Genomic DNA, 23,672 nt, shown 5'->3' on the forward strand with positions numbered 1-23,672 from the left:
TTTTCATCATAGTAGCTTGTATGGTGCTATGTTTTGGATTTGTGACCGGTCTTGATTACACTGGTGTTTTAGCTATTGCTGAACAGTGCTTGCATAGTGTCAAGGCATTCTCTGTTCCTCACTCTGCCCCCTCGGCAAGTAGGCTAGGGGTGGACAAGAGGCTGGGACACCTGACCCAAATTGACCAAAGGGATATTGACATTCCATCCCATTAAATGTCATGTGCAGCAGTAAAACTGGGGGGAGTTTTCCAGGGGTTGCCGTTGCTCAAGGTCTGGCTGGACATCGTTCTGCCTGTGGTGATGGATTGGTTTTGCATCACTTGTTTTTCTCTTTTTTGTGGGTTGTTTTGTTTTGTTTCCTTTTACTTATTGAAATGTCTTTATCTCAGCCCACAAGTTTTCTCATCTTTGCCATTTGGATTCTTTCCCCCATCCCACTGCAGGGGGGGAGTGAGTGAGCGACTATGGTGGTGCTTAGCTGCTTAAGGTTAACCCACAACAGCATGGTACTTCTTCTGAGTCTGGGAGCATGGTTTTGGGCCCTGAGGCTGGATCCATGTGGATCTAGCTCAGATATGAGTGGCCTAGCAGGTATGTGAAATGACCTGTATTGTTCAGAGCCTGGTCAATTGAATCATATCCTGGAGCTGTCAAGATTGACTCTGGTGTCCCTTCTTCCCACCACTGTTAATGTATTATTAATTATATTACATTCAGTTACTATGCATAGTTGAGTTGAAAGTTTCATATTGTTCTTCCTCTTTCATTTCTAAATGCAAAAATAGCTAACTCTCAGTAACTCAGTCCACTGCTATCTGGTGGCTTCAGTATACATGAATTTCCAATAATTGTGTAGCGGTAATTGTTAGCTAATAATCATGAATATTTTGAACTGTATATGTGATTGTATTTTTCAGTGGATCCATTTCTAAGGCAGTGGGATTCCACAAACATAAATGGTTTGTGGTGTTAGGCCCTCAAGTTATACATTAGACCTTTAAACATTAGAATTTTAAAATTTCAAAAGACATTAATGCCTTTTATGCCTCAGACTGAGTGTCTTATCTTGAGATATGCTACAGATACCATTTTTGAAACAGTGAACGATTTGTGGTTTCTTGAAATGAGTGTTCTTCAAAGTAATTAACATTGGTTGATTGAAAATTGAGGCACCAAAACAACTAGGTCTTCTGTAAAACTTCAGTACAAATTAAAAAAAATGTTTAAACTATGTTTTCAACTTGTCATCAAATATCAAGGCAATTTTAAGATGATTATCAAGACTCTAACCAACTGGAATCTTTTCCTTGATTTTAGGAGCCATCCTGATGTACATAGATTCAGTGTGGAGACAGTTCAGTGGTATCCTCATGACACTGGCATGTTTACATCCAGCTCATTTGATAAAACCTTGAAAATATGGGATACAAATACTTTACAAGTAAGAGAGAATTTCTACAACTTCCAGGCTTCTTTGTATACCTGTTATTCATTCCGCATCTGCAGTTCACCCAGAGCTCAACAGGACCAAGCATCCAGAAGGATGAAAACCAGCCGATTGTTGGAACTGTGGGTGCAGCAGAGGGTGGTCTGGTTCTGGCATTCACGCATACCTTGGTGTGTACCTGTCTGTTTCTGAAGACCTGGATGTCTAAACTGTATGAGAGCCTGGAACCCTTGGGACAATTCCTTTCTGCTTTTGCTGTGAACAAGAATATAGCTAGTTGATTTTATGCTATATTAACTTGTCCACCAAGGACCAGTCTGAAGTTCATTCTTGGAGATTGTTGAGTGTGATGGTAGTGCACAGCAGGGCTAATTATTTTTAGTAACCAAGGCTAAATACTGCTTTTGAAGGACTGGTGGTCTTGGCATTCAGGGTCATTAGGTCCAAAATTCTGCTGTAGTAAGCACTATAGACACCATTTCTAAAAATTGGTGGAGAACGAGAGAAACCATTAGGAAAATGCTAACCAATTTAACTGGCTTTATTAAAGTAAACAGATTCTGTAGGATTTTAGGTTGCTTTGACTCACTAATCCTCGCATCTAATTGTTGAATTGTGAATTCTGGACTGCAGTTTATCCTGTTTCCAGTATGCATGTATTAATGGATTTACACTGATGCTATTTGAATGTTAGTGTAAGAATTGCATAGTGAAAGAATTTCAAAAAAATAAGAGGTCTGTCATCCTAGGGACACAGTAGAGAATAAATTCGGACCTCTTTTTTTGTTAGATGTGAAGCTGTGTTTGCAGTTACTAAATCTTCTTGCAAAGTTCAGTTCGCTTTCCAGGCAGTTCTGTGAGCATCACTTAAGATAGTGTTGATGTGAAGGTTATTGATTGACCTGTTCTGCCACCAAATGATGTATGTGAAAACACAGACAACGTAGTTTTAAGGAGGTATTTTTATAGACAATATTTCAGAATGAGGTAACAAAAACAATTGTACCTGAAAGTAATTGTACTGATTATTAAAGCCAGTATTATATTTCATTAATTTTTAACACTCAAAAAGGAGCTAATAATTTTGTGGGTTTTTTTTTTTTTTGAGGAATTGAAGATAATATGTGATGTTTGTGAATAACAAGGGGCTTCTAAATTTAGTGAAAGTGCCTCTTTCTCCATATTACAACCTTGCTAGCTTTATAAATTTTTGATAATTTATAAATAATTTCCCATTCATGCTTCAGATTATCCAGTTTTCTTGGTGTTTCTTTTGGGTCATCTCTGAGCTCTGGCATAGTTGTTCTAGTGTTGGGAACAGACTTATTTACTTTGCAATGTTTGCGTGATCTGGTTTCTAACCAGGAGAGTTATTGTTAGTATGTAAATAGTAATATTTGTATTAGTCTCATTTGTAGCTGTTACTTGAAAAATACTTAATAATGAGGATTTACATTCTGATAACATACTTGGGGCTGTGATTAATTTGATCTTTTTATTATCAGCCTGCAGATGTATTTCACTTTGAGGGAACAGTCTATAGCCATCACATGTCTCCAGTTGCTACAAAGCATTGTTTAATAGCAGGTGTGTATGTGTTTTTAAGAAATGCCCTATGTATTTTGGGGTTATAGTAAAAAGCAAGTAATATTCAGTAGGGGTTTTTTCCCTCCCCTGTCTTATTTTTACATAATTTGAGTCTTCATAAGACACTAGGTCATTGGTAAAATAAAGTATTATTGTTTAGTCAGGTGATGTCGATAAGAATATCACATTTGGTCTTCTGAAATAATGTATCAATCAATTCTTCTTGTTAGTTATAACTAGGTTACCTTTCATTACATCAGTTAGCATTTGAAGGTTATTAGCTCCAAACATAGTAAATTTGTATAAATAGGGGTGTGTGTTTATTGCTCACATGTACACAATTTAACTATGTCTAGCAAAAAAAATATTTAAAGAGGAGATATTTTTAATTTTTAAGTTTTATAAGTACTGTCCCTGTATTAGGACAGTATTTAGAAGCCCCCAGTTTCTAAATTTTGTTTGTTATATGGTAAATTTACTTGGACTAAAATGTAAATCTGTTAATAGAATGCATTGCTCTGACTAAATGAACTGTTATGCAGCTAACATTTTTCTTCTATTTCTTTGTCATTGCTAAGATTTTTTGTCATTGTTTTCTCAAATGCTGGGTGTTTTTTTTTTTAGCTGTCTTTGTTTCTCTTGTTACAGTTGGTACCAAAAGCCCCAAAGTACAGCTCTGTGACTTGAAGTCTGGATCCTGTTCTCACATTCTGCAGGGTACTTTTTAGTCTGAAACATAAATGTTAAACAATAACTACTTTGAGTAAAACAAGTCCTGTAAAGAAACACTGTATACAATGTATTCTTTGTAAGTAACATGAGTAATTTATTATTGCCAGTTGTGAAAGTTACACAGTGTCAAAAGGTTCTTCTGGGTGTTAGTCTAGTGCTAATGAACGGGAGAATACAAATATTAATTAATGAACAGTTATTACAGATGTTTGGGCATTTTCTTAAGCTAATCAATAGTGATTATTTATTACATGGTTAAGTATAGGCATTGGTTTTGTGTTCACAATTTTGTGTGAATTTTGGAAATTCAATATGGGGTGCTGTTTTTTTTTTTTAAAAAAAAAAAAACACCAACCCCAAACAAAAAAAACCCCCAAGGCCAAAACAAAAAAAACCTTCACTATTTTTAATAAAATCTCCTATGGAGGTGCTTACATGGATTTGTTTAGAAGTTTCTTTGTAACAGGCTACTGTACAAGATACTACTTACTATAGAAGGGTGGTATTTAATCCGTTGCATTTACCTAATTCAGTAGGCATAGGGGTTTATTGTTGCATAATCCATTACTTTTTGCACTTAATGAGGATTTGCCCTTAATGTCTCTTTTCTAATGTTTACTTTCTGGAGTATGAGTGTATATACACATGCTCAGGTGAAGGTAATTACAAGGTAAATCTTCATGCTTCAAACCAGCAGGGCAAGAGCCAGATCTGATCTAGAAACTAGAGAAGTGTTCGCTCAGACACAGCAATGTGCAAATGCTGCTCTATTTCTTCACTGGCCAGCTCAAGTCTAAAAGCAGCCTAGGTGCTTTGGTGTGATGCAGAGCTTAAGCCAGTAAGTCTTTCTGAACTGAATCAGTCACAATGGGTGTCTCAATGTTCTGTTTCTAGAACTGAGAGCACCAGAGAGTGCAGGCACAAAAATAGTTCTCTAGAGAATCAGTGCGGTTTCAACAGGGCTTCTTAATTTTGACACAAGAGTGAGTGCTTTCCAGGCACAAGCTGGTTTTATCTTTGTACAAGTGCAATATGAGAGGAACAAGTGGAAGCAGGTTATGTCCTCCACTAAAAATAATCTAATGATTCTTTACAGAACTTGAAGCACTCAATAGTGTCTTGAAAATAGGTATGAATGTTTTTCACATAGGCTAACTCTAGCAGCTGAAATGGAGCTAAATGTTTGGCTGTAGTTTACTTAATGGAATCAAATAAATGTGTCTGCCCTGAGGTTTCCAAGTGTGTCCTGTAGTACCTTATTATGAAGATTTTTTCCATTATCCTGGGCATCACAGCCCTTTGATTACTTCAAGTAACGGAAAACCAACTACTAGAAGAGGTACCAGAAACAAGGTGGTTCACATAGCTTTAAACTACATTAGCAAAAATGTATTTGTTTAACTTAGTTTATTTTTCAGTAATATGTTTCTATTACTACATGAAGCATGATTGCAATCTTTCCATTTAGGACATCTTACACTTCCTATTGTCTGTATTTGTCTAAAACATTTGTCTAAACATTTTTTAAACTTTCCAAGTTTTAAGATGTGTGTGCATATATATATATGTGTATTACGTGCCACTAAGCTGCACTGGGTATGACGTTGCTAAGAAGACGTTTATCTTAATATTTCAGACCTAATTAGGGGAAAAAATATCCCAAATTCAGGACAAGAGTATTTGAGGATAAGCTGAATAAAATTTTAATCTTAAGCACGTAAGGTAAATATACTTTTTATTAAACGTTTTGAAAGGATTTGAAGAAAAACAAATGGAACGCTCCTTCTGCATGTGAGAACACCAGTGCTAAAATTTAGTAACAGTATAAACTCAGTAGCTGTGACTGTGCTATAATGTGTTTTGCATAGATAAAACCGTCTTTCTTACCAAAAGTTATACACATGTAATACTCAATGTATCACTTTCAGCTCACTGCAATCCCTCTTGAGCAAGAGGAAGAAAGAGAAATAACCTCTAGCCCAAAATAATGTATTTTCACAAAATTCAAATTCATGTTACAATTTTAGATTATTGTTCTGGATTGGTGAATCCTATAGAACTAAGTATGTGCTTTTATTTTTAGTTATTTACATAAAATGGTGTGTATAAATATTTTCATAGAAAATCATATAAGCCTTTTCATACAATTTTTAGGTCACAGGCAAGAAGTACTGGCAGTGTCTTGGTCCCCACGTCACGAATATATTTTGGCCACAGCAAGGTATAGATGTTGCTGGACAGTTAGATGCATTAAAAATGTCTGATGGTAAAATTTAATGTATTTATTATGCATGTTTTTAACAATTCAAATGCACTTTTAAAGTTAATCTTCGTCATTTACTTTAACCTCTTCACAGTTTTGTAGATCTTGCCTAGAAGAACTAAGCCTGAAAAGCTATCCAGGTCATGCTTGTTTTATAGGAAGATTGTACAGAATTTTGAAATAGTAATTGCATCTAAAGGTATAGGAAAATGATAAAGCATTATAGAGATACTTACTTCTTACAGTTTATTAGTGTGCACCCTGCTAATCTGTTTTATTACAAACTAAACCACGTTTAGGTCAAAGTACCATCTTGGTTAATCATGCTCAATTATGTCAAAGAGCATAATGCAGGTAGCTTAGCTGATGGGTAATAACTTTCCAAGCTACAGTAATTCAGTGAGTATGGATGGGCCAGTTGATATTCCTGGGCCTTTTTTTTTTTTAATTCCAGCCATTTTCAGTCTAAAAGATCATCTTAGCTTTCCTGTAGCTTTTGCATATGTTAGCTTTTGATTATAATATGACATTTCTCTTCTCAGTTTCATGGTTGGCCTGTTTTTTCTTTTAAACTGTGGAGATGAACAGCTGTTTTATAAGTTGAGAATGAAATTTGAGTAAGTTGGTATCAGAATTGCATACCCTTGGCTTCTGATGCTAAGCTTCTGAAAGGCTTAACATAGTTGGGAAATTTTCTAACAGTGTGATTTATTTGTTTGTTTTAGCAAATGAAAAATTCTTTCCTTGTTTTTCCATCACAGAAATAGTAGCAAATTTTGTTTATTAAATATCGACTTATTGATGTCTCCCGAAACATTTTGCTTCAAAGTCGTATAACTATAAACTGCATCTACCTATGTTGTCATGTTGCCTTATGATAATTGCATGTTAAACATGTTTCTTATGGCTCCATTAATTAATTAAGTGCTATATTTGGACTACTAGTTCCTAATAACATAACTCAGTTTTGCCATCTGCTAAGACAAATATGGGCAAGAACTGGCAACACTGAGATGACGAAGAGTTAGTGAGGAAAACTGACTGGTACTGCTAAAAAGAGAATTTGGTCTAATCATGCATCAGGAGATGTTTTCCAAGACAACTGTATGTTTGCTTGTGATCACTTCAGGGAAGGGAAAATGTATTTTGGGGTTTTATGTGGCTTGCATGTGAAACGTGTTATTTCAAATTTCTCTATATGATGCTCGGCTCTTCCATAGTTTTGGCAGGAGATTGGAATGGTCAAGAAGAGACATGTTTTCTTGGTTTCTTTCACACATTTCAGATTCAGGCACTAGAGAAGATTATAAGCTCCTTCTTGCTTGTTATAACTGGCTAGAAAAGATTAGCCAATAGAAACTGCTTCATCAAAAATGGACAACTGTAGGCTTTTATAATAAGGAAGCTCTTTCTATGCCTTTGTTAAAAATATTTCAATGAACTACCTGCAGTTTGTTGCTCATTTTAGAGTCACCTCAAACCTCAGCAATATCTCTATTCACCGTCTTAGAATATTTGTTTGCAGCAAAGTAATGTCTTGTCAGCATATTCCGTTGGAATACCACTTGGAAGTTAACAGAATCAGTCTGTGGTGGAGGGGAGCACAAAAGAACAAATTAGTCATTAGCTTTGTCAGATGCAGAACAGATAAGAAAATAGTTGGTTTTGCCTTGGTCAATTGGTATACGTATACTATATATATTCCTGATATTAATGTACTGATCTAACTTGAGATCACGCAGGAAAAAGCATGTAGTACTTCAGTTAGAAGACTGCTTATCTAAGAAGCAGTTTGATTGTGTATATTTTCCAGCTGTAGATCAAATAGATGCAGTTGTTTTTGTTTAGCTGGGGTGAAAAGTGATTTATGGTTTGTTTGTTTTCTCCAAAAGGACAGTTAAGTTGCAGGGAACTGTCCAAATAGTTTCTGGTGACTTGGTGCATGGGAAGTGGTCTTTTCTACGAATTTACCTCCTATCTATACCTGGGAGTCTTGTGGTGCACACAGAGGTATATTACTGGAATGCACAGATCAAGCTGCACATTAAGGTGCCGTACAAAGCGCACTGCCTGCAGTGTTGCTGTCTGAGTATGTACCTCGTACCAACAGTTACTATAGCTTTTGTTGCTGGCAAAGACAGAATGTGAGCGAAGTGTGAGCATGCAGCCTGGGAACCAGGATGAATGACAGCAGCCTGAATCTTGGTCTTTCCCTCCTTGTGCCACCCTGGTAATGTAGACAAAGCCAGTGAGTTCCTACAGAAGCAAGCTCTCAATGTTTCTCTGCCATAGCACCGTATGACAACAGAGCATATAGACCTATGCAGCCAACTTGTGTACTAGTCATACTGTAGATCTGTGATAGCAAGAGCCTGAGTTCCCAGCCAGCCATCACAGACAATGCTGGAGTCTGTACGGTTTAATCAACAGAAGAATTAGCACGTTTATTCGTAGTCTTATGTATGTATGCAAGGGTGTTATGTTGTAGACAAAGAGGCGAGAGTATTGTATTGTAAACAAAGATTCACTCTTAACTTAGGTGCCTGTAGTGTACCAGCTATATTTATTAATTCATGTGAATGAATGTCTGAAGTCTGTCTTAAAAATCTTTTCATTAAATTCTGTTGGCTTGAATGTGACTGCATGATGAGTACTTCAGAATAGTTGCTGGCCTGGGGTGAGTGCCAGGTGGGTTGGTTAAAGACAGTTATTGAACCAGGGTGCACACAATTTCCCTAATGTATGCAAATCTGTTTTTCTTAGTGCTGACAGTAGAGTAAAATTATGGGATGTGAGGAGAGCATCTGGATGTCTGACTACGCTTGATCAGCACAATGGAGAAAAGTCCAAAGCATCTTCTGAGGCAGGTAATACAGAATATAACTGGTTGTAATCCATATGTAACTAGAATCATTCTTGTATTTCCTAAATGTGTTGAATACTAAGACCAGCAAGGAGAGTAGTGATAATCCAGTTCTTACTTACTGCTTAATACAGGCCATTGAATTTTATTCAGTTACTTCTGTTACAGAGACAGTGTTTGTGGTTGGGGATCTTGTTTAGGCAACAGTATTGTATCTGTTCTGAATGGTTTTCCCCCTAAAATGGGAAATTTTGCCATCTGTTTCATGGGCGGAAGAATTCATTCCTGTTGTAGATTAGGTTTCATATAAACAGCAATCACTTCATACTTCATAATCTGTTCCAATAGTTAACTACCCTACTTTAAAAACAAAGATAACACAAACAAAACCCACAAAAGCGCGTTCCTTTTCTTGTTTAAATTAATCTTGCTTCCAATGCGAGCCTCTAGAATATTTTCTCATATGTGGTGCCATAAAATCAATTATATTCCTTTTATACTGCATAAAGTATACAACAGAGTATAAATTTATGATTATATTTGATTTTACAGGGAGCTAAATTATACTCATTTCCATACGGTCAAATTATAGAATCATAGAATCATTAAGGTTGGAAAAGACCTTTAAGATCATCGTGTCCAACCGTCAACCCAACACACCATGCCCACTACACCATGTCCCTAAGGGCCTCATCTACACATCTTTTAAATACTTCCAGGGATGGTGACTCAACCACTTCCCTGGGCAGCCTGTTCCAAGGCCTGACCACTCTTTCAGTAAAGAAATTTCTCCTAATGTCCAATCTAAACCTCCCTTGGCGCAACTTGAGGCCATTTCCTCTTGTCCTATCGCCAGTTACTTGGGAGAAGAGACCAACACCCACCTCGCTACAGCCTCCCTTCAGGTAGTTGTAGAGCGCAATGAGGTCTGCCCTCAGCCTCCTCTTCTCCAGGCTAAACAGTCCCAGTTCCCTCAACCGCTCCTCACAGGACTTGTGCTCCAGGCCCTTCACCAGCTTTGTTGCCCTCCTCTGGACACGCTCCGGCACCTCAATGTCCTTCTTGTAGTGAGGGGCCCAAAACTGAACACAGGATTCGAGGTGCGGCCTCACCAGTGCCGAGTACAGGGGCACGATCACTTCCCTAGTCCTGCTGGCCACACTATTTCTGATACAGGCCAGGATGCCATTGGCCTTCTTGGCCGCCTAGGCACACTGCCGGCTCATGTTCAGCCGGCTGTCTTCCTCTGGGCAGCTCAACACTCCCGCCCAGCTTGGTGTCGTCTGCAAACTTCCTAAGGGAGCACTTGATCCCCTCGTCCAGATCGTTGATAAAGATATTGAACAAGACCAGCCCCAGTACTGAGCCCTGGGGAACACCGCTCATGACCGGCCGCCAACTGGATTTAACTCCATTTGCATTAATGGTGCCTTTTATCAGTTATTATTAGCTACAACATTAACATTTTTATGTATCTTCAGGTCACATTTCCATACATAAAAAAAAATCTAAATTAAAGGGAATCTTCTGAACTTTAAGTTATAGTTCCTGAATTTTCATCAATTCTGTAAAAAGATATTTAATTTTGGCAGGCCAAAAAAGTACTCAAATGGTCGCTGCTCTGAGGTAGAAATACATAGTATTTGGAATTGTAGTAGAAACTGTGTATCATGGCTCTGAACAAAGGGATTCGCGTAGCATAAATCATAGTAATTAAGGCTGCAAGTCAGTCTGACTTGTTACGTGCAACTTAAATTGCATGTAGCAAAATACATGCAAAGTCAAACTAATTTTCAAAAATGTACAATTAGAGGATATGAAGTAGCAGTAAGTATCTGTTTTAGTAACCATACTCTCTGCTGTGTAAATTGTGGTATTGTAATATAGATGTTTGGTTTCAACAATTTGAAATTTCATTGAAATTCAAGAAATTACTGAGATGAAAATGCTCTAAAGAAATCAAAGACTTATGAAAAAAGAAAAATTCGGACAAATTTTCTTTTATGAAAAACAAAATTCTATGTAACTCCCAAGATAATTAGTGCCATTTTACACATTCCTTTGAATGACACGTTGTCTTGTTCAAACACAACAACTTTCTTTTCAACTTTATTTCCCTGACAGGTTCAAGATGATTTTTTGATAATCTAATGGCAATCAGATAGACTAGGATATTAAGTATATTGAAATATAGCTGAACTAAACCAAATGCAGCTAACAATTTTTTAAATAAAATTCTTGAAAAACAGATAACGCCTTTTACCTAAGAGGTATGTCTAAATTGTGTACTGCAGTATAATGCAGTATCTATTTTTCAGTGAGTTAATTTATGGGCACCATAATTAGGTTTGCTGTGGTATAACTGAGTTGGATTTTAGCTACTTTAACATACCTAAGAATGTGCAGTATTGCAGGGTGAACTCAATGGAATTTATTGATAGTACTCTATAAACAATATAGAATATTAGGTTGGAAAGGACCTACAACGATCATCTAGTCCAACTACCTGACCAATTCAGGGCTGACCAAAAGTTAAGGCATGTTATTTAGGGCATTGCCAAATGCCTCTTAAACACTGACAGGCTTGGGGCATCAGCCACCTCTCTAGGAAGCCTGTTCCAGTGTTTGACCACCCTCTTGGAAAAGAAATGCTTCCTAATGTCAAGTCTGAACCTCCACTGGCACAGCTTTGAACCCTTCCCACACATCCTGGGCACCAGGGAGAAGAGTTCAGCACTTCCCTCTCCATGTCCCCTCCTCAGGAAGCTGTAGAGAGCAATGAGGTCGCCCCTCAGCCTCCTTCTCTCCAAACTAGACAAGCCCAAAGTCCTCAGCCGCTCCTCACAGGACATGTCTTCCAGCCCTTTCACCTGCTCTGTTGCCCTCCTCTGGACGCATTCAAGGACCTTCACATCCTCCTTAAGTTGTGGGGCCCAGAACTGCACACAGTGCTGCAGGTGAGGCCACACCAGCGCTGAATAACCAAGCAGGACAATCACCTCTCCTGACCGGCTGGTTATGCTGTGTTTGATGCACCCCAGGATGCGGTTTGCCCTCTCGGCTGCCAGGGCACGCTGCTGACGCATACTGAGCCTGCTGTCGACCAGCACCCCCAGATCCCTTTCTGCAGGGCTGCTCTCCAGCCACTCCTCTCCCAGTTTATACTTGTGCCTGGCATTACTGCGTCCCAGGTGCAGGAACTGGCATTTCGACTTGTTAAATTTCATCCCATTCATCATTGCCCAGTGCTCCAATCTATCTAGATCCCTCTGCAAGGCCTGTTGTTCCCCAAAAGAGTCAACAGCACCTCCCAGTTTGGTATCATCAGCAAACTTGTTAATGGTGCATTCAACTTCTGCCTCCAGATCACTGATAAATATATTGAACAGAACTGCCCCTAGAATTGAGCCCTGAGGAGCACCGCTGGTGACCGGTCACCAGCCAGATGCTTTTATAAACCAAGAGTTAAATTATTAATTTACTGATATGTTGCCATTTAAACAGCCCTTTCAGTACTATACATGGAAGTAAAAATGTGTATACAAAATAGTAAATCTTCCGTGGAAATCTGAACCACCTCTTTTTCCTGACAGCAAATACTGCTCACAATGGGAGAGTTAATGGTTTATGCTATACAAATGATGGACTTCATCTGTTGACCATTGGTACAGATGATCGGATGCGACTCTGGAACAGCTCCACTGGAGAAAACACATTAGTAAGTTTTCAAGAATCTTCAGTTATGTTTTCACTTGCACTTAATTTTAGAAGACTTATAATTTGTGCAATTGTCATTACAGCTTTGGATATTTATTCATTTTCATAAAGAGTATAGCTGCTTAATCTCATCATTAGAAGATTTTGTGAGCATTTTTTTCCAAATTTCTTTTCTTATTTCTACTTATTATTAAAAAAACAGAGTATGAAGAAACTGGATCTACTTAAAGATTGAATATGGTAACTTTAAGTTCAGTAATTTGTGAGCACAGCTGAAAACACTTCAGACAGTAATGAAAACCTTAATGCAGTGACTGTTGGTAGAATTTATTTTTTTTTAAACTATTAGTTGTCAGCGTGCTATCCACAGGACAGTTGTCCATACCTGAGAGTTTCACTGATTGACTGCCTGGCTTTCTTGCAACTTTCTTTGTGTTTTTGTGGAATCTCTTTTGTGGAGTTGTGTAGCAGTGTTAAAAATATCTGTCCCTCTACATTTGCATTGCAACCAAACTGGGGTGGGAGGCAGAAATTAAATTTCTACTGCTGCTCCAGTCCCTTCTATGGCTTGTCTTTTGCTGAAGGTAGCTGTTTTAATTTTCTGTTCAGTAAAGAGAATTGTTTCCTATGTTTATTTTGAAAGAAGGACATACTAGGTAATTCAGTTTCCATGGGATTTTAGCCAATCATGATTATAGTCTATGATTGCTAAGGAAAGGAAGAAATTTTACTCTACCTTAGAAATCTTTTACTTCTGCTGCTCAGTTTCAGAACACAGCAAAAAGAATTCCTTATGGACATTTAAATGAAAGGACTTTTCTATCTCCATGCTACTCGTATTTGCCAGCTTGTTCTCAGCACTTCATATACAGACATCTTTCTGTCTTGAAATCACCATCACCAAAGTAGATAATACAGTTTGTTCGCTCTCCTATCACCAGCTGGATCATTGTTTTTTGTTTTTCTGTGCCTGTTAGTTCATTGACTTGTTTCACAGGCGATTTTACAATTTTCTCATTTGGTGTGGAATAGCTTGATCCTGCCTTGCTTTTTCAAGCCCAGAATTGTATTGTCCAGAGTACTGTATTTTCACACACTGCCCAGAGGTATTATTTAAAATAATTTCAAGGCACCAGCAGACAAATAAATGCATGTACAGGTAATACAAGTTCACACCATAGTCCCTCTGTTTCCCCTACTAGCCAGTCCTTTTGATATCTGTAATTTTTTTCTATACCTTTCAAAAGGTATAGAAATTAAGCCATGGATATGAATTTTTTTGAGCAATGAGCCAAATTTGGGGGCTAGTGGATTGTTTCAGTAAGTAAGAGAAACGAATGTTGGAGTCATACACATCTTGCGTACATCCTTTGTCACAAAAAGGAATAGAAAGTCCTGATTCACTAAGTATAGGAAGAATCAAAAAAAGGAAGCAGGTTTTCTGTTTGTCTATGTGCTCAAAGGACAAAGCCAGTTTTTAAGATCTTTCTTCAGTTCTTGTTTTGGCAGCATCCTTTCCTTTCCGTTGCTCCTCTATCAAGCAGGAATATTTACGCTGAGTATATCCATATAATTTACTTTTCCCAGCCTCTACTCATCCCTTTCATTGTGCATGCCATTGTTATGAGCAGTGGTGTGGCTTGGGAATTGTTGCTGTTACAGCTCACATGCTGTGTAAAGGAGTTTAATTGCTCTTTATCAGCAGAGTAATATGCCTCTTAAAATGATCAGTATTAACAAGACTTAACACAGTCGATATTTTACAAACACTGTCTTTACAAAACAAGCAGTATTATCCACAAAGGACATGACATAACCTCCACATCTCATGAAAATATCCTCTCAATATGAAAAAATATCAGCCTACTTGTATGCTAATCAAACTCTCTTTGTACACATTTTTATGATGATTGAGAGAGATTTTCTCGGGACTCCTTTTTATTATACTTTCCTTACATAAGTGCTGTTTGCTATGAAAGAGAATACTTTAAAAATAGAGCAACAAGTAGTCGTCTTTCTTGCCTGGCTTATGCTGATATTATGCTGATGCTTATATTTGCCTCAAACTTTGGACTCAGGCAATTGATATAGTATGGATCAAGAACCTGACAAAGCAAGACTTATTATTAGAATATGTATTAGAATATTTACCTGCTAAACTTTACAAATCTGTTAACTTGTAGTCAAAAGATTTCACAGTTAGGATTTTTTTTTTTTTTAAAACTATAGGCCATGAGGTTTAGGTAGGGAACTTTAAAATTAACACAGAGAGCTTTGCTAACATTGTATGTATAAGTGAATCTCTGTTTTTCAGCATAAATTAAAAGCATATGTTGTAGGACAATACTATTTGAAAAAAAAAAATTATATATAATACTATGTACTATTAATGAATTTAAATTTAAAATACTGTTATTTTTATTAGAAAAAATGCTTCTTTTAAGTCATAAAATAATGTGTGAATTTCAGGTATTTGTAGTGGACTTCTCTCTCTTCATGGAAAAAAAAAGTATGTTTTATTTGTCAAAATTCTAATGCTTTGTTTTAATTAAGCTTAGAGGTAAACTATACTGTTCTCATGAATATATTTCTGTATTTTCTCATGAATACACTTTTGATGTCTGATAGGATCTAATTAGACTCATATATCCAACTGGAATATTTTCTAGCATGTTTGGAAACTTTCCACTTTCAACCTTTGGTGAGATTTTTATCTGTATGGTACTTGTCAAGAGCTTGAAACGTACAGACGCTAATAAGCTATACTTCTTATACTACTTTTATTTGCAAGCCTTCCTACACACCTCACAAGCCAGATCTTAGCAATGTAGCATTTGCTCCTATGCCAGCCCTTATAGGGAACACTATTGAATTTCCCAGTGGTGATTTAGCTTTGGTTAAAAGATAGGCTTTTTTATCAATCTTAACTAGCCCATAATAATTTAGCAAGTTATTCTTTATTTGCTTCTCCTTCATGAGTGTCTTTCTTCTAATTCCTTTACTTCACCCTTTACTTATGCTATCCTTCTGCTTGCCCTTCAGTTGTTTTCATATTGCCTATTCATCTCCTAGTTTTTCTTGGTAACTCAGGAGGTGGAGATGCAGAATCTTTCCCTACATTGTGGATGTTTTTCCTCTGTTCCTTCTTCCCCAACTAAGGGATGACTTGCTGAGAAATCCTTAGGGCTAGTTCCTGTGTTGTCTAGACTGATGCTTCAGTTCTTTGCCATCGTACTGGCATATATGCTTCAGAAATATAGTATTCTGCAACAGGAGTCAACTCTGATAAACAAAGGGCACGTACAGGACAGAAGGTAGTGTAGGTCAATTTTTCTTCAATCTGTGCACTAAAGTCTTGCAGTATTGGGACTGGTACTGTTTAATAGAATCATAGAATCATAGAATCATAGAATCATACAGGTTGGAAAAGACCTCTAAGATCATCGTGTCCAACCGTCAACCCAACACCACCATGCCCACTACACCATGTCCCTAAGGGCCTCATCTACACGTCTTTTAAATACGTCCAGGGATGGTGACTCCACCACTTCCCTGGGCAGCCTGTTATACCATCGATGACAGTGGGATCGAGTGCACCCTCAGCAAGTTTGCAGATGACACCAAGCTGAGTGGTGTGGTCGACATGCCTTAGGGACGGGATGCCATCCAGAGGGACCTGGACAAGCTCCAGAAGTGGGCCCATGTGAACCTCATGAGGTTCAACAAGGCCAAGTGCAAGGTCCTGCACCTGGGTCGGGGCAACCCCCGGTATCAATACAGGCTGGGGGATGAAGGGATTGAGAGCAGCCCTGCCGAGAAGGACTTGGGGGTACTGGTGGATGAAAAGCTGGACATGAGCCAGCAATGTGCGCTGGCAGCCCAGAAGGCCAACTGTATCCTGGGCTGCATCAAAAGAAGGGTGGCCAGCAGGTTGAGGGAGGTGATTCTGCCCCTCTACTCTGCTCTGGTGAGACCCCACCTGGAGTACTGCATCCAGCTCTGGAGCCCTCAGCACAGGAAAGACATGGACCTGTTGGAGCGGGTCCAGAGGAGAACCACGAAGATGATCAGAGGGCTGGAACGCCTCTCCTATGAAGAAAGGCTGAGAGAGTTGAGGTTGTTCAACCTGGAGAAGAGAAGGCTTCAGGGAGACCTTATTGCAGCCTTTCAGTACTTAAAGGGAGCTTATAAGAAAGATGGTGGCAGACTTTTTAGCAGGGCCTGTCGCAACAGGCCCAGGGGTAATGTTTTTAACCTGAAAGAGGGTAGATTCAGACTATATAAAATGAAGAAATTTTTTATGGTGAGGGTGGTGAAACACTGGCCCAGGTTGCCCAGAGAGGTGGTAGATGCCCCACCCTGGAAACATTCAAGGTCAGGTTGGACAGGGCTCTGAGCAACCTGATCTAGTTGAAGATGTCCCTGCTTATTGCAGGGGAGGTTGGACTAGATGATTTTTGAAGGTCCCTTCCAACCCAAATTATTCTATGATTTATAACTGTATACTGTTGTGCATAAGGAGTTCTTTTAATAGTTTCAATATCTGAGAGGAAATTATGATGTTGGATCATTTAGGAAAATGTTCAAGGCAGTAATTCCTGGACCAGTTCTAATTTCAGTGACAGTTTAGGTGCTCAGTGTAGATCTGGCACGCAATAGCCTCTGCAAATTCTAAGTGTGGAACTGCTGATTTTTAGGCATATCTTTCTTTCCCTTTCTTAAAGCTGATATTGAGTAGAGTGAACTTTAGAATCATAGCATCATTAAGGTTGGAAAAGACCTCTAAGATCATCAAGTCCAACTGTCAACAAAACACACCATGCCCACTAAACCATGTCCCTAAGCGCCTCATCTACACGTCTTTTAAATACTTCCAGGGATGGTGACTCAACCACTTCCCTGGGCAGCCTGTTCCAAGGCCTGACCACTCTTTCAGTAAAGAAATTTTTCCTCATGTCCAATCTAAACCTCCCTTGGTGCAACTTGAGGCCATTTCCTCTCGTCCTATCGCCAGTTACTTGGGAGAAGAGACCAACACCCACCTCGCTACAACCTCCTTTCAGGTAGTTGTAGAGCGCGATGAGGTCTCCCCTCAGCCTCCTCTTCTCCAAACTAAACAGTCCCAGTTCCCTCAGCCGCTCCTCATAAGACTTGTGCTCCAGGCCCTTCACCAGCTTCGTTGCCCTTCTCTGGACACGCTCCAGCACCTCCATGTCCTTCTTGTAGTGAGGGGCCCAAAACTGAACACAGGATTCGAGGTGCGGCCTCACCAGTGCCGAGTACAGGGGCACGATCACCTCCCTACTCCTGCTGGCCACACTGTTTCTGATACAGGCCAGGATGCCGTTGGCCTTCTTGGCCACCTGGGCACACTGCCGGCTCATGTTCAGCCGGCTGTCAATCAGCACCCCCAGGTCCTTTTCCTCTCGGCAGCTTTCCAGCCACTCTTCTCCAAGCCTGTAGCATTGCATGGGGTTGTTGTGGCTGAAGTGCAGGACCCGGCACTTGGCCTTGTTGAACTTCATACAGTTGGCCTCAGCCCATCGATCCAGCCTGTCCAGGTCCCTCTGCAGAACCTTCCTACCCTCCAGCAGATCAACACTCCCACCCAGCATGGTGTCATCTGCAAACTTACTGAGGGAGCACTCAATCCCCTCGTCCAGATCATTGATAAAGATATTGAACAAGACAGGCCCCAAAACTGAGCCCTGGGGAACACCGCTCGTGACCGGCCGCCAACTGGATTTAACTCCGTTGACCACAACTCTCTGGGCTCGGCCGTCCAGCCAGTTTTTTACCCAGTGAAGAGTGTACCGGTCTATGCCATGAGCTGCCAGCTTCTCTAGGAGAATGCTGTGGGAGACAGTGTCAAAGGCTTTACTGAAGTCCAGGTAGACCACATCCACAGCCTTTCCCTCATCCATGACTAGGCGGGTCACCTGGTCATAGAAGGAGATCAGATTGGTCAAGCAGGACCTGCCTTAATGAACAGAAAAGTTACTCTCTTGATAGACAGCTCAAGAGTTGTATTAACATTGGGAAGCTTAAAATTAATTTTATTGGGTATTAAAGAAGAAATGAAATTGACCTTTTCATGTAAAGTTATTTCCTGTAGTTTTAGTTAATAGCTAACTGCGTAATCCTTCATTTTACAGGTGAATTATGGGAAAGTCTGTAATGAAAGTAGAAAAGGACTCAAATTCACCATCTCTTGTGGCTGTAATCCAGAGTTTGCCTTTGTACCCTATGGTAGTACCATTGCTGTTTATACAGTTTTCACAGGAGAACTGGTAACTATGCTTAGAGGGCATTACAGTACTGTCGACTGCTGTGTATTTCAACCTAATTTTCAGGTAAGTAAAGTGAAAACAATATTCCAGACAACCTGGAATATTTATGCAGATTGCCAAACCACTTGCACAAAAAGTGTTAACTTTTCTGAGATGTGCTTTAATCAAAGATCTTGACATAAGAGGGAGTTCTGTGGCCTATGTGTCAAGCAAGAAAAGTTTGGTCAAGTTCTTGGGATGGCCCTTTCTATATTTGGTTCTTTCCACTATTCATTTTGTCTCACATAGGTAATTTTTCAACGTATCTATAGTAATTTTTTGGCTTATATTGTCACTAATAAATCTTATGCATTAAGGCTTTTGCCTGTTTTCTGTAAGACTGAAGAGGAGGCATTTGTCTTTCTCTGAGATACCTAAGAATAATCAAGTAAAGAAGAATGTAAAAGTGCATTTAGGTGAAGTGCATTAGTATTGCTATCAGTATTGAGAAACCTCTCAAGTACTTTGCTAAGGTGATCTTGCTCAAATGCCTGTAGTTATGCCAAGCACTGGATCTATGAACAGTTTGGATGAAGTGTTGAGAACATAATGAGCTTCTTAAATTAATCTGAGAATGTTTCACCTGAGAAATACCATGGCATTACAGGGACTCATGCTGCTGACAGCCTTTTCTTCTTTTCCTCTCCTCCTATGGTATATTTTTCTCTTGTAATAAACGACTTATGGATAACAAAGCTTAATTTGTTATGAGATACTTTACAACAGATGGTTCTTCTGGCTTGTGGTGTGGCAAGTGCATGTTAGTATGGATTTTTATAAGGCTGTTACATAGTGCCCTCAGGTGTTGAGGATTGTAATTCATGTTCCAGCTCTTCCTTTCTCATCTTTTGTTTCTGAGATATCGGGGAGAAATATTTGAGGCAGAAGGGGCACCACATGGATATCTTTTCATGACCTCTCATACAATACATCATAGAAGTTAATCTGGTAGCTCTTGCTCTGAGTCCAGTAACTTTGACTGAAACAATGTTTCACTGAGGTGGACTTCACTGAAAGTTTTGGACACATTACAGGTGAGGCAATAGAGCTCAAGCTAATAAGCCTTGCTAGACCTGGAAAGCAGTTCTGGCATGAGTAGGCAGTGAGATACTAGATCCACTGAAAGGTGGAATATTCACATTATAGCTAAGGCACATCTTTTCTGGACTGTTCTTGACTAGTTTAAAAAGCCTTTTGTGTTTTTAAGAATAGTTTCCCAACAGAAGTGCTAGTGTGTTTATATTAAGTAATTTTTAGTATTCTTTGATAAACTGGAGAGGTGAGGTTCATTAAATCTCACTGTAAATCATGTTTTCCAGCCCTGGAAATGCATATCTCTGCATAGTGTCTGTATCCTAGCTTTTAAGATCCTTAGAAAAGGATCACTTATGTGATCATGCACTCAAGAACTGCATCATAGAATCATAGAATCATAGAATCATAGAATCATACAGGTTGGAAAAGACCTCTAAGATCATCGTGTCCAACCGTCAACCCAACACCACCATGCCCTCTACACCATGTCCCTAAGGGCCTCATCTACACGTCTTTTAAATACCTCCAGGAATGGTGACTCCACCACTTCCCTGGGCAGCCTGTTCCAAGGCCTGACCACTCTTTCAGTAAAGAAATTTCTCCTAATGTTCAATCTAAACCTCCCTTGGTGCAACTTGAGGCCATTTCCTCTCGTCCTATCGCCAGTTACTTGGGAGAAGAGACCAACACCCACCTCGCTACAACCTCCTTTCAGGTAGTTGTAGAGCGCGATGAGGTCTCCCCTCAGCCTCCTCTTCTCCAAACTAAACAGTCCCAGTTCCCTCAGCCGCTCCTCATAAGACTTGTGCTCCAGGCCCTTCACCAGCTTCGTTGCCCTTCTCTGGACACGCTCCAGCACCTCCATGTCCTTCTTGTAGTGAGGGGCCCAAAACTGAACACAGGATTCGAGGTGCGGCCTCACCAGTGCCGAGTACAGGGGCACGATCACCTCCCTACTCCTGCTGGCCACACTATTTCTGATACAGGCCAGGATGCCGTTGGCCTTCTTGGCCACTTGAGCACACTGCCGGCTCATGTTCAGCCGGCTGTCAATCAACACCCCCAGGTCCTTTTCCTCTGGGCAGCTTTCCAGCCACTCTTCCCCAAGCCTGTAGCGTTGCATGGGGTTGTTGTGGCCGAAGTGCAGGACCCAGTCACTATAGCTATACGTTTATGTTGGCAACAACTTCATTTGTTTATCTGTTGTGATTCCTGATTCTCTTTCAGAATCACCATTTCCAGAGTTCAGTTCTGTATTCTAGAAGTGTGACTGGATTTTCTTTAAATGCTCTGCTTTTAGCTGTATTAAATTGTTAGTCTGATGGAATAACATTACTATAGTCAGTGTGTCAACACCAAAGGTAGTGGTAGTGTTATTTTGACTGTGTTCACACCTATATTTCCAAATAGCTCATTCTGTCTTGAGACAATTAAGTACATTCATCAGTCTTCATATAATTCCAATAGAAATTATTATTTCCCAGTTAAAACTCATTTTCTGAGAATGCAGTCGTTCGTAAAATTTATAGCTACCGGTTTTATTTTACTCTTGCAAGCAATATTAAATCAATATGTTACGAAGTTATTCACAGCTATGCATTTCTGGTTTTAGTTACTACTTGTAAATAAAATTTTGTTTGACAAAACCTGCTTTGTTGCAAACCATGTTGACTGATGTTGTTTATATTCCTGTATCTTAACTCTACAGTAACCTGAATCATGTAATCACCTTTTCCATTGACTTGTTTAGGATTAAAGAAATGTCAGTTAGTTCATTTGTATCTGTATCGTTCCACTTTATTTTGGTTTTTTTTTTTAATGAATGGCATATTAGCTCACTTTCAGCTTTGTAGTATTTCAATATGTATTAAAACATAATTAACTTAAGCAAGCCAGAAGTGGTCTTAGACAACTCTTCTAAGTCTCTCTGATATAAATTATGCATCTGGTGAAATGTGTAGCAGATAGCTTTCTAACATTTTTCTTACTTACATTTGAGATTAGTAATTATCTTCATATGAAACAAGGTCTACATCTTTTCTGCATAGTTTCTACCATTTCTATCTAGTAGTGAGTTTCTGTCGTTAAGAGTTTTCTTCATATTAATAGTCTTCTAAACTTTTTCTGCTGTCTTTAACCCTGCTGAGTGATTTTTGTCCTATCCACCCCCAAATCTGATCCTTAGATTTTCTTACTATTTTTTTCTATGTTCAAAACTTCTGATTGATATTGGTTGCTGCCAGTCCCTCACGTTCTTTCTGTTCATTAACTGTATTTTAATCACTATCTTTGTTTCACCTCATAACTGGAATAGGCTCTAAAAGGAACTTTAACTTTACACAATTATGTTTTTGAGGTGAGAAGTGTCTTCTGTTTGCTCGGAACCATATCATCACATGTGATCACTGAAACCCAGGCAACTAGCTATTCACAATCCAATTATATTAGTCTTCATCTGTTCTTATGAGGTCCAAATTAATTAGCAGGTTTGTGTGGAATACCTTTTGTGTTTGAGATATTCTGTGGAGCTGTCTCCATAGAGTGGTGTGAGATTTAGTTAATGTGTGTACATATGCCTTTTGAGATCCTGGGAATAGAGCCATAAAATCCACTATATTATTGTTGGCCTAAATTGTTCTTACATAAATATCTCTGTAAAGTTAATAAGATGTTATTCTGCTTGAGTAATAAGAACTGCAGAATTTGGCCCTTTAATAAGAGCCAGTAATTTAATAGGAGGTCGGTAATTTCAAGGGTGTGTGGAAAAGGAAATCTTCATTGTGCAATCTTTTAGATGATGTTTACTGTTGGATCTAATACGCTAGATACCATTGTGCCATATTAGCTGCTTAAAATAATTTAAGTAAACAAACAAGACCTACGTTTCCCTTTCAGAAAAAGAAATGGAGTAAAGCACCATGCACGAATAATATGTCATAAAATATTAGGTATGCATCAGGAAACAATTTTGCTTTAAATTGTAGCTACTTCTATTGTTCAGGGAATGCCAGTGCCATCTGCAAGGTATTTGGCAAATCCAATGGTAGTCTAATAACGGAAGATAACTGAAAGTTAAGTTAGGTTTTATTTGCAATCTTTCCTCAGAGTCTTAAAGCATAGTATTTCCATATATTGTACTATAAACATGCATGGAGCTCACTGGCCCTTCTTTTGACTGACTTAAGTATGAGTCACCATTTCAGGTTGTAATAATTAATTGTAAGTATTACTGAATGCAGGGGATATTAACTGAAGATCTTGCAATGCCAGGATCAGAAAGTGAGGCAAATGGTAATAAAGATTAAATGGAAGTGTGCTGATGTCACTATGAGATTGCTCACAAGGAGTGATTTTTGCCTGGGAAGACGTTTTAAAGTTCTAGTGATATTCTGTATCCTGTCAAAGACAGGAGGCCTGAGTAGAGTACTGCTGACAGGATAAAGTGGGATTTGACCTACACCTTGGTGTAACTTTGACCTGTCTTCTTTTAAGCAAGATAAACAGGATGTTTCTCTCTCATAAAATTATAAACTCTAATCTTGTATGTGTTTTATGACTTAATAACTTCATGCATGGGACAGTTTTACAAAAGTGAGTATGTCAGCTCTCTTGAGTAAGATTACCCACATAAATCGGTATTTATAGGAGTTAGGCATTAAGTTCCTGCACCAACCGTCAGCGTAATTCATGCAGTTCT

General features: G+C 38.9%; 1 protein-coding gene across 7 annotated transcripts in view; it reads left to right on the forward strand.

Annotated features, from left to right (window-relative positions):
* ERCC8 (ERCC excision repair 8, CSA ubiquitin ligase complex subunit) overlaps window positions 1-23,672 on the forward strand; it is a 32,150-nt gene that overhangs the window by 5,161 nt on the left and 3,317 nt on the right. Inside the window, exons 4-10 of one of the 7 annotated variants that reach the window (XM_075137372.1) lie at window positions 1,320-1,619; window positions 2,955-3,036; window positions 3,661-3,753; window positions 5,923-5,989; window positions 8,795-8,898; window positions 12,488-12,612; window positions 18,767-18,964. In XM_075137372.1, the coding sequence (XP_074993473.1) occupies window positions 1,422-1,619; window positions 2,955-3,036; window positions 3,661-3,753; window positions 5,923-5,989; window positions 8,795-8,898; window positions 12,488-12,612; window positions 18,767-18,964 (867 nt within the window). In that variant the 5' untranslated portion in view covers window positions 1,320-1,421. The remainder of the gene's footprint in view (window positions 1-1,319; window positions 1,620-2,954; window positions 3,037-3,660; window positions 3,754-5,922; window positions 5,990-8,794; window positions 8,899-12,487; window positions 12,613-18,766; window positions 18,965-23,672) is intronic. The other 6 variants (XM_075137374.1, XM_075137368.1, XM_075137369.1 and 3 more) reach the window with 6 other exon arrangements.

The sequence above is a fragment of the Calonectris borealis genome, chromosome Z (assembly GCF_964195595.1).
Source record: "Calonectris borealis chromosome Z, bCalBor7.hap1.2, whole genome shotgun sequence".
Taxonomy (NCBI): domain Eukaryota; kingdom Metazoa; phylum Chordata; class Aves; order Procellariiformes; family Procellariidae; genus Calonectris; species Calonectris borealis.